Source organism: Hyperoodon ampullatus (assembly GCF_949752795.1).
Source record: "Hyperoodon ampullatus genome assembly, chromosome: 18".
NCBI classification, from domain to species: domain Eukaryota; kingdom Metazoa; phylum Chordata; class Mammalia; order Artiodactyla; family Ziphiidae; genus Hyperoodon; species Hyperoodon ampullatus.
Genome location: NC_136931.1, coordinates 14862405 through 14878243, shown reverse-complemented (window position 1 = coordinate 14878243; position 15839 = coordinate 14862405). Strand labels below are relative to the sequence as shown.

The 15839-nt window shown below is 44.1% G+C and overlaps 1 protein-coding gene across 1 annotated transcript; it reads right to left on the bottom strand.

Moving 5' to 3' along the window:
* Positions 1–13748: 13748 nt before the first annotated feature.
* Positions 13749–14965, bottom strand: CHST4 (carbohydrate sulfotransferase 4; the record flags this gene model as incomplete). Its single annotated transcript, XM_079724030.1, is given in 2 exon segments — positions 13749–13787; positions 13790–14965. Coding segments are annotated over 2 exon segments (1215 nt in total).
* Between the last annotated feature and the right edge of the window lie 874 nt (positions 14966–15839).

Genomic DNA, 15839 nt, shown 5'->3' with positions numbered 1-15839 from the left:
GAATTAAAGACTTGAAACCCCTGCATAAAATTGCAGTAGGTTTATTCCAGTTCCTCCTATATAATCAACAATCCTAGTGTCGAGTTCGAGGCAATGGAAGCACTGCCCAGACTGTCACACAGATTTTTCCTTACCTTTTAAAATATTTGTTTCTGTAGGCAGGCAGATGTATAGTTAAAGCACAGATGAACCAGTCTGTGGAGGTGTGATCCAAGAATTTTTAATTCTCTAAGCACCCAGGTGACAGTTCGTTATAGTCCTGAGAAATGAGAGGAGTGGTTAGAAAGTTCCAAAATATTTGCTCATGCTTTCACCTTAGATTATCATGTTGGTGTTGAATTTGGTCAATCAGCCACCGCATATTAAGCATCTACTATGTGGACAAACAAGACAGTAACATCCTAGTGGTAGAGGAGACAGAAAATAAACATGCAAACAAATAACTAAGACAATTTCAGATACTGAGACGTGTCCTAAAGAATTGAAACAGACCCTGCTTTTTCCTTGTTTCAGGCTTTACCTCCTTTTTTTTCTTTCTCCTTTCCTTTCCTCTTTTTCCCCTTTCTATCAGTCCTTCCCATGAACTGAATTAGCATTAGATGATTGAGAAGGCTTACAAAGATAGCTCTCAAAAGAACCCTTTCAACTGCTACCAAAATAAGACTACACCAGCAATTACAAGAAAGAGGCATGAATATCCCAATATATCCCACCCTTTTAAACTGCAGTGTTTTGCAGCAGTTACAGATAAAGAAAATTGCAGCTTGGGACAATACCATAACCATATACCCCTTTCTGCTCTTGCCTTATAAAAACTTCAATTCTGCTTCAGCTCAGGGAGTTAGCTAACTTTGAGGTGCTACCTGACACGCATCAGCTGAATATCTGAATTACTTTATTTTTTGTTCCTTGAAAGAATGTAAAAGAGACCATTTTAAGGGGGAGAGACTGCTTTAGTTGGGATGGTCAGGAAAAATGTTTCTGAGGAGGATTCATTTGAATCGAGAGTAAATAATAATAAGGTCAGCTTGAGATAATTTGGGGTAGAATGTTCTAAGCAGGAACCACACATACAAAGTCCAGGAAATCTGGTAGAAAGTGGAGAACATGGATGCAGGTGAGTGAATGAGGAGAGAAGGGCCACGTGGGTTGGAAACCCCTGGAGGTTTCTGTTTTGTTTGTTTTAACAGCTTTATTAAGACATAATTCAGAGAATTCCCTGGCGGTCCAGTGGTTGGGACTCCACACTTTCACTGCCAAGGGTCCAGGTCCAATCCCTGGTCAGGGAACTAGGATCCCGCAAGCTGCACGGCGAAAAAAAAAAGACATAATTCATATACGATTCACCCATTTAAAGTGTACAATTCAACGGTTTTTAATATGTTCACAGAATTGTGCAACCATCACCACCATCAAGTTTAGAACATTTTCATCACCCCCAAAAGAAATCCCATAGCCATTAATATTCACTTTCTACCTTCACACCCCGCTCTCACCCCCAGCCCTAGGCAACTACTAATATATTTTCTGTCTGTCTGAATATGCCTATTCTGGCCATTTCATGTAAATGGAATAATACAATATATAGTCTTCTGTGACTGACTTTTTTCACTTAGCATAACGTTTGCAAGGTTTATCCATGTTGTAGCATGTATCAGTACTTCATTCCTCTTTACGCAGAATAGTATTACACTGTATAAATATGCTACTTGTGTTTATCCAGTCATTCAGTTGATGAACATTTGGGTTGTTTCCACTTTTTGGCTATTATGAATAATGTTGCTATGAACATTCACATGCAAGATTTTGTATGCAAGTGTGGGTAAATGGTTGCATTTCTCTTGGGCACATAACTAGGAGTGAGATTGCTATTTCATATGGTGACTCTATGTTTAACCTTTTGAGGACCTGCCAAACATTTATTATCTTTTTATTTCAGCAATCTTAGTGGGTATCTCATTGTGTCTTTTTATGTACTGTTTTTTTTACAGTTTTATTAAGATATAATTGACATACAGCACTGTATAGTTTTTATTTATTTAAATTGAAGTATAGTTGATTTCCAATGTGTTAGTTTCACGTGTACAGCAAAGTGATTCAGTTACACATATATACATTTAAATTAGGTTATTTATCTTTTTATTGTTGAAGTGTAACAGTTCTTCATATATTCCAGATACAAGTTCCTTATCAGATATATGATTTGCACATATTTTCTCCCATTCTGCAGGTTGTCTTTTCACTTTCTTGATGGTGTCCTTTGAAACACAGAAGTTTTTAATTTTAATTAAGTTCGACATCTCTTTTTTCTTTAGTTGCATGTTCTTTTAATGTCATACCCTAGAAACCACTGCCTAACCAAGAGTCATGAAGACTTACTTCTATGTTTTCTTCTCAGAGTTTTATAGTCTTAGCTCTTACAAAAGAGGCCTATGATAATAGATCATAGTTAATTTTTGTATATGGTGTGAGGTAGAAGTCCAACTTCATTCTTTTACATATGGATATCAAATTGTCCTAGCACCATTTGTTGAAAAAACTATTCTTTCCTGGTGGCACAGTGGTTAAGAATCCACCTGCCAGTGCAGGGGACGTGGGTTTGAGCCCTGGTCCAGGAAGATCCCACATGCCGCAGAGCAATTAAGCCCATGCACCACAGCTACTGAGCCTGTGCTCTAGAGCCCACAAGCCACAACCACTGAAGCCCGCCTAGAGCCCGTGCCCTGCAACAAGAGAAGCCACTGCAGTGAGAAGCACACGTACCACAACAAAGAGTAGCCCCTGCTTGTCACAACTAGAGGAAGCCCGTGCACAGCGTCGAAGACCCAACGCAGCCAAAAATAAATAAATAAAAATAAGTAAACTTATTAAAAAACAAAAAGAAAAGCACTATTCTTTCTTCATTGAGTTGTCTTGGCACCCTTTCAAAGATCATTTGACCATTTATGCATGGATTGATTGATCTATTCCATTGATATATTTGTCTGCCTTCATACTACTACTACGTTGTCTTTTTTTAAAATAAATTTATTTATTTATTTTTCGGCTGCGTTGGGTCTTTGACGCTGTGCACAGGCTTTCTCTAGTTGCGGTGAGCAGGGGCTACTCTTTGTTGCAGTACGTGTGCTTCTCACTGCAGTGGCTTCTCTTTGTTGCGGAGCACAGGCTCTAGGCACACGGGCTGCAGTAGTTGTGGCTCGTGGGCTCTAGAGCACAGGCTCAGTAGTTGTGGTGCACGGGCTTATTTGCTCCGTGGCACGTGGGATCTTCCTGGACCAGGGCTCGAACCTGTGTCCCCTGCATTGGCAGGTGGATTCTTAACCACTGCGCCACCAGAGAAGTGTCTGAGCTCTCTGTTCTTATGGCCTCCCTCTCCCCCATCCTCCAACAGAATGCCTGTACTACTGCATTAGAGTAGGGCAGAGGCAGGGACTGTGGTCCACTTCTTCTGAAGTGATAAACCTGGGTTGCTCCACGAGTGGGGCATTGGATGTGGATGGCAGCCCCTAGTCTTTTGGGCTTGCCCTCCTGGCATGGAATCTATGAGTGAGCTGGGGTGAGGGCAATTGGGACCCAATATTCTCAGCTTTCTGTGCCTAGGTAAAGCTTCCACCCTATGAGTGGGACCTGGGATTTGGAAGGGAGTCCCAGTCCAGGCCGCTGCCAGAAAAAGGGATGACATGCTGGCCACTTGCCCTTCCTTGGGTGAAACCATAGTCCTAGACTAGGAGCTGAACGGAAAGGGAGTCCTGTCTTCTTTGACCTCCCTGCTTGAAGTAGAACTTATGTCACAGTGAGCTGGGAGGAGATAGGATCAGACAGTGGCTCAAATACCATAGACTCTTACTGTTCTTATCAAGATTTACTAAACTTTCTTGAATAAATGTTTCTCCATTTTCTGTATACTCTTAGGACAATACCCATAGATTTTAAATGGTTGGTTTTTAAATAATAATTTTCACTAGTTAAATGTTTCAGTGGGGAGATGAGCTTCTCACCCTGCCATTCCAGAAGTGTGGTCACCTTAGGGGTTTTATTTCCCCATCACTTTTTTTTTCTTTTTTTTTTTGCGGTCGGTACGTGGGCCTCTCACTGTTGTGGCCTCTCCCGTTGCGGAGCACAGGCTCCGGACGCGCAGGCTCAGCAGCCATGGGTCACGGGCCCAGCCGCTCCGCAGCACGTGGGATCTTCCCGGACCGAGGCACGAACCCGTGTCCCCTGCATCGGCAGGCAGACTCTCAACCACTGCGCCACCAGGGAAACCCCACTTTTTAGTATGAAAAATTCTAAACAGCAAAGTTGGAAGAATTTCACAGTGAATACCCATATTCTCCTTACTAAGATTCTACCATTAACATTTTGTTATATTTGTTGTATCATATCTGTCCATTTATCTATATCATTCACTCTGATGTATTTTTGGATGCAATGCAAAGTAAGTTACAGACATCAGTAACTTCTAAATTCTCTCGCATGTGTATCATTAACTAGAATTCAATATTTGTTTGCAGTTTTTTTTTCTTTTGAGGTAAATTTTGCATACAATGAAGTACATAAGTCTTAAGTGTATGGTCATTGAGTTTTGATAGATTCATGCACCTGTGCAACCCAAACTCCCGTCAGGATATGAAACATTTCTATCACCCAACAAAGTTCCCTCATATCTCTTCCCCGTCAATCTCCATCACCTCCCTGCTCTCAGAGGCAACCACTGTTATTATTTTTTTCTACTGTATATTAGTTTTTTCCTGGTCTACAACTGTACATATTAAGAAATCATATAGTATGAACTCTTTCATGTAGAATTTCTTTCACTTAGCCTAATGCTTTTGCGAGGCATCCATGTTGCATGTATCAACTATTCAATATTATTACTGAATAGTGTTGCATGTTATGAATTTACCAACTTATTTATCCATTCTCCTTTTTACAGTCACCTGGGCTATAATTTACTGGAGGACTTTAGGCGGAGAATTGGCATCTAATTTACCCTTTAGATAGGTCATTCTGGTTAGTAAATGGGAGGTGAACTATGAGGGCAGGGCAAGAAGAGGCCTGTTAGGAGGTTCCTGCAGCAGTTCAGGTGAGATTTGAGGTTGGTTTGGATGAACATTGTAGCAGTGCAGATGTTGAGTGGAGATGGTCTGATTCAGGGTACATTTTGGAAGTCAAGCTAACAGGATTTGCTGATGAACAGGATTGTGGAAAGTGAAAGAAAAGAAAGAATCAAAGGTGACTCTATGCCCCCAAGACATTCCTTAAACAAAATGTTGCCATTATGAGGGTGGAGAGGCAATAAAAAAACAAGCCTTTCTGCTTGGAGATTTGGCTAAGAAACAGTTGGAAGGCGATCACTAAGCAAGTATTTGCCACCTGCTTCCAGATGGCAGTTGGTTAGTTCATACACCCTGTGAACACATGCAGGTCTTTAGACAACCAGCATAATTTGCAGCTTCTCTTGCTATGATAATATGTATCACTATTAGAAATACAATTCAACTTAATTTTTGAATCTCTGCTTTATCCACCCTCCCACCTGCCACCCCACTTGACCTAGCACTTCAGAGCTGTTGGCTTTAAGATTCAACTTCCCTTATTTCACTCAGACAGGAAACTCTTAAATGTTGGTTATTTCTTATCTGAATCTTTAAATATGTCACTGTGTTTCTGTGATTGGCCTTTTAAAAAGCATCACATAAAGACTGATCCCTTTACATAAAATGAGGCTGAGATCAAGCTTTCATTTATTAAACAAATATTTATTGTGTGCCTACTAGATGCTAGGAACTGTGCTAAGCATTGGTTATACCACAGTGAATAAGATAGACTCTGCTCTCAAAGAGCTCAAAGAACACATAAATTGGGCAGTTTTTTGTTTTTTAACATCTTTATTGGAGTATAATTGCTTTACAATGGTGTGTCAGTTTCTGCTTTATAACAAAGTGAATCAGTTATACATATACATATATTCCCATATCTCTTCCTTCTTGTGTCTCCCTCCCTCCCACCCTCCCTATCCCACCCCTCTAGGTGGTCACAAAGCACCGAGCTGATCTCCCTGTGCTATGCGGCTGCTTAAATTGGGCAGTTTTATTACAATGTGATAAATGCTATAATAGAAAGCACGTAAAAGTGGCATTCAACAGAGGCTTAAGGATCAAGCCAGGAAAAACTTCCAGAGGATATGTTTTAGTTGAGAACTGAGGGATCAAAAAAATGAGCCAGAGAAGTTGAAGGTGGGACAGCACAGGGTATTGCAGGTGGGAGAAGCAGCACGATCTAAGATCCAGACGTGGTACATTGGTAGAACTTCACATTTGAGACGGGGGAAGTAGAGTCTAAGAGGGCGTTATTAGAGAGGGATGCAAGGGACAGGTCTTGAAAGGCTTTTCTAAACCTGCAAGTTCTTATGGAGAGGGGGAAAGGGTGGCAGGGGAGTGTTGGAGTGATCATAAATTGACGGAGGTGATTATAACTGCCTGTGAACTAAGCTGCCCTCATGTGATTCTCTCCATTCAGAATTTGCCTGCTTGGGCTTGGGAGAAGGCAAGGAGAAGCCAGAGTGCTGGGAACGTCCAGGGTTATGAGTGCTGAAGATAAGTCAGCATCTCTCCAACTGCTCTTTCTCAAAACATTCTACTGACAGATGTTAACAGGATGAAAATGTCCTTGGTCAAAGAAGTTTGGGAGAACTGCTATATTCTCTAATCCCTTCTTAATACGCACATAAACATATTTGAAGTTCTGAGGGTCTCACATTTGAAAACCCAGTTAAATTTAGTGTAGTCAACTTTTTAAAGCTTATTTGCATCTAGAATGGCCTGTGTGTGTGTGTGTGTTGCACCTGCTAAGGTCTCATAGTTTGGTTTATGATGGATCAGACAATCATTCACCTTACCACTACATAAAATAATAGGAGCCTTTATTTCTTTTCATTCAACATGTTTAAATTATAGGCAGTTAGTCATTTAAGTCCACATTGATTTAGGGTAGAGCAATGGCTAACTTTTTCTGAAACGTACCTTATTCTTTATGAACCTATTTTACGTTCCTATTCCATTTATTACCAACTCTTGTCATAAACTTAAAAAACAAACAAACCATAAACTAGCTTCCTGGGCTTCCCTGGTGGTGCAGTGGTTGAGAGTCCGCCTGCCGATGCAGGGGACACGGGTTCGTGCCCCGGTCCGGGAAGATCCCACATGCCGCAGAGCGGCTAGGCCCATGAGCCATGGCTGCTGAGCCTGCGCGTCCGGAGCCTGTGCTCCGCAACGGGAGAGGCCACAACAGTGAGAGGCCCGCATACTGCAAAACAACAACAACAACAACAACAAAAAAAAACTAGCTTTCTTATTGTTCATCCAGGATCATAAGAAGCCAATGTGAAAATTGGCAAGGAAAGCTGGACCATGCCAAATGGTTAGGATTAGGGCTGGCAGGGAGGACAGCAGTCAAGAATTACTTGTATTATTATTTTACTACTAATAATAACCAGCGTTTTCATGCTCTTTACAGTTTACAGATTACACTTATATGTGTTATTTTACATAATCACATTCAATTACTGATGAACAAGGTACAGCTATCATTGGTGAGAGCAAGGAACATAATCTGGGGAGATGACAAATGAAAAGACATGCTGAGGAAAACAAGATAGGAGCTGGGTGAGAAAGGAGTTTTAAAAATACTGGGGACAGTAGTCTAAAGCATGCATTCCCAATGGAGGTGAAAATTACCAAGGGGGTGAAAAGCAGTTTTGGGGAGGCCAAAAAAAAAGAGTAGATATTATGGTGGTTTGTGACCCTCCAAAGGGCCACCATACAAAAACAGACATGCAGTGTATTTGCGGTATTAACATTTCATGGCGGAGGTGCAGTTAGGGAAAAAATGTCTCAAAAAGCTTGTTGAGGGTGAGGGGATGATAATAAAAACAAGGCTGAGGAACTGTGATGTCAAGTCTGTGGTGCCCATGGAACTTTTTTTTTTTTTTTTTTTTTTTTGCGGTACGCGGGCCTCTCACTGCTGTGGCCTCTCCCGCTGCGGAACACAGGCTCCGGACGCGCAGGCTCAGCGGCCATGGCTCACGGGCCCAGCCACTCCGCAGCATGTGGGATCCTCCTGGAGGGGCCACGAACCCATGTCCCCTGCATCGGCAGGCGGACTCTCAACCACTGCGCCACCAGGGAAGCCCCCATGGAACTTTTTGACGTTTGTCAATGATTCTTCTGTTCTCAGACATGTTAGACAACTCATTTGTCTAGCACAGTGTCTACTCATGGCTTCATTTGTCTGCCCATCTTCCCCAAGGCCCTAAATGACCATGTTTTGCCCCTTTAAACTCTTCTCTTCAAGCTACAGCTAACTGCATTAGGGTGGACGCAAGCAAAGACCGGTTAAGGCATAGATTGGCCAGTGAGTGACCGGGAAGCCTGGCTGCACTCACTTCCTCTCATCAGACTTCCGTGGTGCTGTTCTGTATTGGTATAATGTCTCCTCCACTTCTCCCTTTGAGATGACTTGAGTGGGTATCAAAAGAGCCCAGGTTATGACATCTCCTCAGTCAAGATGCTTTTAATCTCATTTGAGTGAGATTGAATGTAATTGAATGAAGATGGAAGAGAAATTTATTTGAATCATTAGCTCTCTGTCCTTCATATATTTATCATATATTAGTTAAGGGAGGGCTTTCCTGTACATTGTAGGTTTAGCAGCACTCCAGGCCCCTCCCCAGTAGATTCCAGAAACACCCCCCTCCCAAAGCGTGACAACCAAAAATGTCTCTAGGCGTTGCCAAATGTCCACTGGGGGGCAAAATCACCTCTGGTTGAGAACTACAGATATTGAGAAACTAGAATATCAGAATATTATCAATCTCCTAATGGTATCATTATGATCAGAAATGCCATAAAGGGTTTGTGATCTGCTGTTAAACATCACCTTAATAAGGATGTTACCAGAAATTATGGAAGACAGTCCTTGAGAGCCGAGACCAGTGTTGTTACCAAGATATTCACAGCTAACAATTGTGAGCAGCAGATGCTTTCTAAGCATGTTCCGTAGATTAACTCATTAGTTCTCCTGGCAACTCCAAGGAGTTGGTACTACTATTATTCTACCCACCCTATAGCTAAGGGAACCTGAGACATGAGATGTTAAGGGACTTGCTGAGGTCAACCAACTGGTGATAGCAAAGTCACCCAGGCAACCCAGTTCTAGAGCCCATGTTCTTTTTAAATTTGTTTTAATTTATTTATTTTTGGCTGTGTTGGGTCTTCGTTGCTGTGCACGGGCTTTCTCTAGTTGTGGCAAGCAGGGGCTACTCTTCATTGCGGTGCGCAGGCTTCTCATCATGGTGGCTTCTCTTGTTGCAGAGCACAGGCTCTAGGCGTGTGGGCTTCAGTAGTTGTGGCACACAGGCTCAGTAGTTGTGGCTCGCGGGCTCTAGAGCACATGCTCACTAGTTGTGGCGCATGGGCTTAGTTGCTCTGCGGCATGTGGGATCTTCCCGGACCAGGGCTCGAACCCATGTCCCCTGCATTGGCAGTCAGATTCCCAACCACTGCGCCACTGGGGAAGCCCCCAATTAGGCATTTCAGGCCATTATGTTTTCTCTAGACATGAAAGAGCTCATTCCCCAAACCTAATTACTAGCCCTGAGAAATTTAGATCAAATTCATCCCTCATCTATGTTCAAACTCATCCTTAGATCCCATGCAGCTCAATAGGCTTGGGAGGCACACAAATGCCTTCCTATTTTGGGGGTTGGGGGCTGGAACAGATATCTCCAAAGTGGAAAGGCTGTTTTGCAGAACACAGTCCTCTATACGCATCGTGGGTTCTCAGCTCCCCGAATTCCCCATGTTTCATAACTGAATGTACTGCCACTCGCGTCCCTGAACTCTGGTGCCAGCCACCTGAGCGCTTCAATAGGAGATGTTCCATTGCTCTCTAAATCTCGCTCAGCACTGGGTCAGAGTTTGTTTTATTTATTTATTTATTTATTTATTTATTTATTTATTTATTTATTTTTTTATTTATTTATTTTAAAGTTGAGGAGTTTATTAGGGAAATATGAAAGGTTAAGACACCCCAAGTGACAGAAAGAAAACTCTGAAAATGTCCCTTTTCAAGCCAAGTGGAGGCCTGGCCTTGACCTTCCCAAAAGGACAAGAAACTGGTGGGTTAGCAGCAGAGTTCTCTGGCAGCCACCTCACCAGGGCTCCTCAGCCAGGAGTGCTCCCCACCCCCGGCCAAAGGTGGGGCGGAGACAGACTATTTATAGAAGCAATGCAGAGGCAATGCGAGCCATAAGGAAAGGCTGAGAGAGAGGGAGAGAGAGAGAAAGGTGGGGAGGACCTGGACAGAGTCCCAGGCTTTTGGCTCTTAGCGCCTCACATGTGTTGACGGGTAGTTGTACAAAGTATCACTGAAGAGGTAAAGTGCCTAATGTTGTTTCTGAGAGTTCCCCTGGATTCCTCCCCACACGCCACATCACACTGCTGGGTGTACATGGCAGAGCCCAAAGGTCACATTTTTGAAATAAAGAAAAACAAGAATAAGCCCTGTTGATCTTTAAGGAGAGAGGAAGGAGCTGAAGACTGCTGGGGCCTTTCCCACGAGGCCTTTTTGTTCCGTAAAAGCAACTTCCCAGCAGCAGCGTAGCACAGTTATAGGTGAGGGTCTCACCGTTTGTCACCCTCCCTTCATTCGGTGTCCTCTATCCTCTGTTCAAGAGCTGTCTATTTCTCATTTAGTGTTGCGAGTCTTGAACGACAAGACCTATGAAACGAGTTGAGAAAGTCTGCGATTTTCTTGATGCTGCTGGTGATGACCTCAATGTACTCCCAGTTCGCCCAGTCCTGGTGAATTTCCCGCTGCACGGGATCCTCTTGTCCCACCATGGCTGCTGCCTAAGGAAGCGCGGCTAGGTCAGAGTTTTAGAGGTTATATAGCATGATTTCATACTGCACAGTTTTATGGTATATAAAAGTGCCATTATAGTATTGTTATATATTCTCTAAACTTTTTTGGGCGGGGTGCAATTTGAGGTTAAGGATAAGATGCTACAAACAAATAGAAATTAATTTAGACCAGAACTGTCCAATAGAACTTTTGCAGTGATGGAAATGATTTCTATCTGTGCTGTCTAGTACAGTAGCCACTAGCCACACGTTGCTATTGAGTACTTGAAAGATGGCTAGTGCAACTGAAGAACTGAATTTTATTTTAATTTTAGCTTATTTAAATCTAAACAGCTGCCAGTGGCTCCTATATAGGGTAGTGTATAGGCTTTCTTTCAGGAGGATGGCTACTAGCTATCTGGACCTCATCTGACTTAGGACTTGGAATATAGGAAATTTAAAGCTGTTTTAAAGTAGATCTTAAATAAGATCCTGAGATTTCCATGTGGCTAGTCTTATTCCTTGTCTTGGGATGGGTGACTCTTTTGGAGATGGAAAAGCAAGCAGCTCTGTACTCCAGCATCCCACAGAGATGGTTCCTAAGGAAGTTGCTAACTTTAAGACAATTCAGGTAGAGGCTGAAATTTCAGAGGGGAAACCGGAGATGGTCGAGTCTTTCACTGTCTCTCCCCCTCACTGGCCCTCTTCACTCTGTTTGCACCTTCACCTACTGCACTGGCCTTATTTTCAACGTTGGGGAAATTTTCATAGTTTTGGAAGGTTTGGAGAGGCAAGAAGCATTTGCCTGGGAGATTCTAGGCTCTCGAGGAGGGTCTAGAGTGGCTTGGGTTTAGGTATTAGAATAAATTCACTCCTTTAAAGTCCATATAAATTAACATCAAAGACCCAGCTGGCAAAGGTGCCTACTCAAGCATCTCAGGTGGTGGTGCAGCCCAAGAGCTACTCGGCGGAATGGAGCGGGAGAATTCCCATCTGACATCAAGGGAGCTCTGTGAAGTGAGGACCATGTCAAGAGTGGGCGTGGGAACAAAAGGAAAGATGAAATAATGGTATCTCTCAGAATTGAATAAAGTGAAATGTTTGGAAAGTCAGGACCCAGAGGTTCACAGAGTTCCAGACATACACAGACCTTCTTATTCCTTCCAACCTGAGGACAGCACCTGTGTCAGGAGTAAGTGCTTAGACACTTGGCATGTGCTGAAAAGTCACCTGTCTTGGAGCAAGAAGGCAAAGAGTGCTGCGGCCCAGGGCAAGGTGTACCATTGTCAGGCTGGCTGTGGAAGAGTTACACAGAGTCAACCGATAAACATACAGAATCCCAGCCTCTCCTGGGAGATTCCATTTCCAGCAGATCTGACGTAGGGCGTGGCAAAACACATCTTTAACAGGTGATTCTGATACACAAACTAGATCTGGGGAATCCTGCAAAGATTGGGGGAAACAACTTTTCTTGTTAGGGGAGGTGACCAGGAAGAGCTGAAGAGCACCAATCGTATTATAACCGAGGTCCTCTGGCTGAGGTATGAGATTAAAAGAACTACAGAACCTAGAGTGATACACCTGGTATTATTATAGCTTACGCTGCACACAAGAAAGGGCTTAGCTGCTAGCTGTCTACTTTCTACAAATTCTTGAGAGGGCAGTGTATCTATCAGTATTGATCAGTTTAGACTTAGTCCATCATCTGAACCAAACACTGTCTTAACATTTTTTTCTATGTGTGGGTGATAGATAATAACAAAAGTATTTTTAAAAAATCTATAAAGATGAGAATATATATATATATATATATATATGTATAACTGAATCACTTTGCAATACACCTGAAACCAACACAACATTGTGAATCAACTATATTTCAATAAAAACTTTTTAAAAATTAAAAAATGAAATATTCCAGTCAAAAAAATCTGTAAAGGGCTTCCCTGGTGGTGCCGTGGTTGAGAGTCCGCCTGCCGATGCAGGGGACACGGGTTCGTGCCCCGGTCTGGGAAGATCCCACATGCCACTGAGCGACTAAGCCTGTGCGCCATGGCCGCTGAGCCTGCGCATCTGGAGGCTGTGCTCCGCAACGGGAGAGGCCACAACAGTGAGAGGCCCGCACACCGCAAAAGAAAAAAAAAAAAAAATCTGTAAAGATGTTTAGGCTCTTAGTTAGGATCCCATAAGAATGAGCATTTACTACTAAGCAATTAGAAAGCATAAAAATGTACACTCCAAACAGAATCTTATTTTGGAATTTTAGTGTTAACAGATGACAGCTTCACAGGTTAAAATAGGAAAACACTGAGGGGAACTGATGTCCAAATTGGTCCCAGCCATCCCGTGAAGTTAAAAGCTTCCTCTGTTGTGCAGAGATTTTGTTCCATATTTGTGGTAATGGATAGCTGTGATGGCCAAGCTCACAGGGAAGCATCCAACCCTGTTGCCCATTCTCTGAGGGCTCAGAGTTCACATCCCTGTTGAATGTGCTGGTGGGCTGTTTGGTGGGAGACCTATTTCCCTGGTTTTTCCTGTCTCTCTCCTTTCCCACTGAGCAAGATGTGGACAGAAGAGTTTACGGATTTACTCCAGTGATACTGCATGGTGCCACATAGGACCCAGGCCACAAAGTCTCTGAGGTATACATAGGTAAGAAGGCCAAGAAGAGAATAAAGACATTACTTCTGTTTTGTTGGTGGAGTGTGCCCCTCACATAAGGTTCCTAAGTCTCTTCTCTAGATATGAGCAGAGACGCCAAGATTTCTCGACTTGAACACGTTTGGGCACAGCTCACGCTCACGCATACAGTGACACACACGGTCGAGGCTCAGAAGCTGCCATCAGTTAACATGGCTGAAGTTGGTGCCAGGTGGAGACAGAGCCTCCTCAACCTCTTGGTAGACTTGCTCAGAGGGGCTCCAGGTAGACAGAAGATTCAGTGACAGGTTTTTCTGCTCTTGCTCAGATGTGACAAGGTGGTAGCCCAGCAAATTCATGGTATTCCTGCAGACTTTCTGAAGCCGAGAAACCTTTTCATAAGGCAAGGACCAGCGCCAGGCCTGAGAGACATTGAGGGCATTCCTGGCATCTGTGTGGAAGGCATGCTCACCCATGCCCTTGCCTCGAGTGATGTTGTGCACCCAGGTCTGGAGCTGGGGCAAGAATTTCAACCCTGCATATTCATACATTCGGGCAGTCTGGGCCAGGGGGTCCCGGACCAAGTCCTCATAGCGCACGAGCAAGTAGCGCTGCCTCAGGGCTTTGGGCAAGGACTGCACAGCCTTGAAGATCTCCAGCTGGCTTTGGCAGATGACTTGCATTGCGTAGTAGGGTTGATCCTCCTTTTTGAGTTTCTGCAGATGCTGCCCCATCACAATGTGGCTGTCAATCATGAGTTCATTCGTGGTGTGTTCTCGGGAACGGAACACCGCCCGGGGGTCCCGGACCAGATGCACAATGTGCAGGTTGAGGGAAGGGTCTCTCAGCAGCGGGTAGAGCACCTGCAGTTTGAAGAAACGTACCTCCTTGAGCACCACGTGGCTGTAAGTGCGGCAGGCCTTCTCCACCACCTCAAAGGGCTCTTGATTGCACAGAAGCCTACAGTGATCCTGGGGTATGATCTTATCTCGCGGGAAGATGTTGCAGGCAGGTGGAGAACACAGGGCCCGGCTGCCTTCCCACTGGAAGAGGCTGGACTGTTTTCGGGGGCCAGGTTTCATGTAGGCATCAAAGACGCTCATGTCACACAGAAAGACGGCCCGTATGAGATCCCGCACTGCCATATGCAACCTCTGGGCAGTACTTTGTGTGAAGGTCATCCAGACGTGCCAGGCAGGCTCCATCAGGTAGAAGACATCTGGGTGCTGTCCAAAAAGCTGCCCTACGAAAGTAGAGCCAGAGCGCCATGAAGACAGGATGAGCACATGCATGTACGCGGGCTTGGGTTCTTCCATCACCTGCAGGGAGTTGAAGTTGTGGGAGTACAGAAGGATGAAGAGAACAAAGACAGCCGTCTGGGAAGCCAGGAGCAGGAGTAGCTTCATTTTTTTGGGCAGTGTCATGCTGAAGTAGAAGACCTTCAAGGAACAAGCAGAGGGGCTATGTCAGGCTCATGTTTTGGTATCTGACTTCCATCCCCTTTCTAGCCAAAGCTACTTTCTCCCTGACCCGCACCAAGGGGCAATGTAGAATGCTGGAGCCTTCTTGCAATGAATTGCACAAATCCTTCTCCAAATTAATTCCTGTCCCTTGCAGTTAGTGTGTCAATAAGCTCTATTTCTTTTTATGCTCTTTCTTTTTAGGCTCTTTACTTTCTCCCTCCTGGTCCTTCTTGTCCATGGAGCTACAAAAATGTGTGAACTCAGCCATATTTCATGAATATAGGGAAAACAGGTTCACCCTGGTGACACACATGTCTCCACACAGGCCATGTAGGCAAAGCTTAACCACAGTCTGACCCAAGTTTTGGTTGAATGCCCCATGATTCCTTCAGAAACTACGGGAGATAAGCTGACTTCTGAGGAACTGCCTTGAGGCCCGCCCGCCCACCCCCATCTTGAGGGATAGTGCCAAGGCCATTTCTCACTACCCTCCTTCATCTCAATTAAGCACAGGACTTTCAGTACCCTGCAGGATATGGCTGCAGACTATAAAACTGCTTGGCTTTGGTTTGGAGTTGTCTCCTCAGTGGCAAAGTGCCCGTGGCACCTATCATCTTATCCCCTCTGATTTGGTCTCATCCTGTGGGACTAGGGACATGAGGAGCTGACCCAATGCTGTCCTCGTGTCTGTGTATGTAAGAAACCATGTGAATCTATTTGGGTTGAATCATTGTTGCCTCAGCAGCCAACTGTATGAAACTGTGGCAAGCCAACCTAAGAGCTGCAGTAGTGATGCTGTGGCCTGTTAGCCACTGTGCTGCTGCTTGGGGTAATG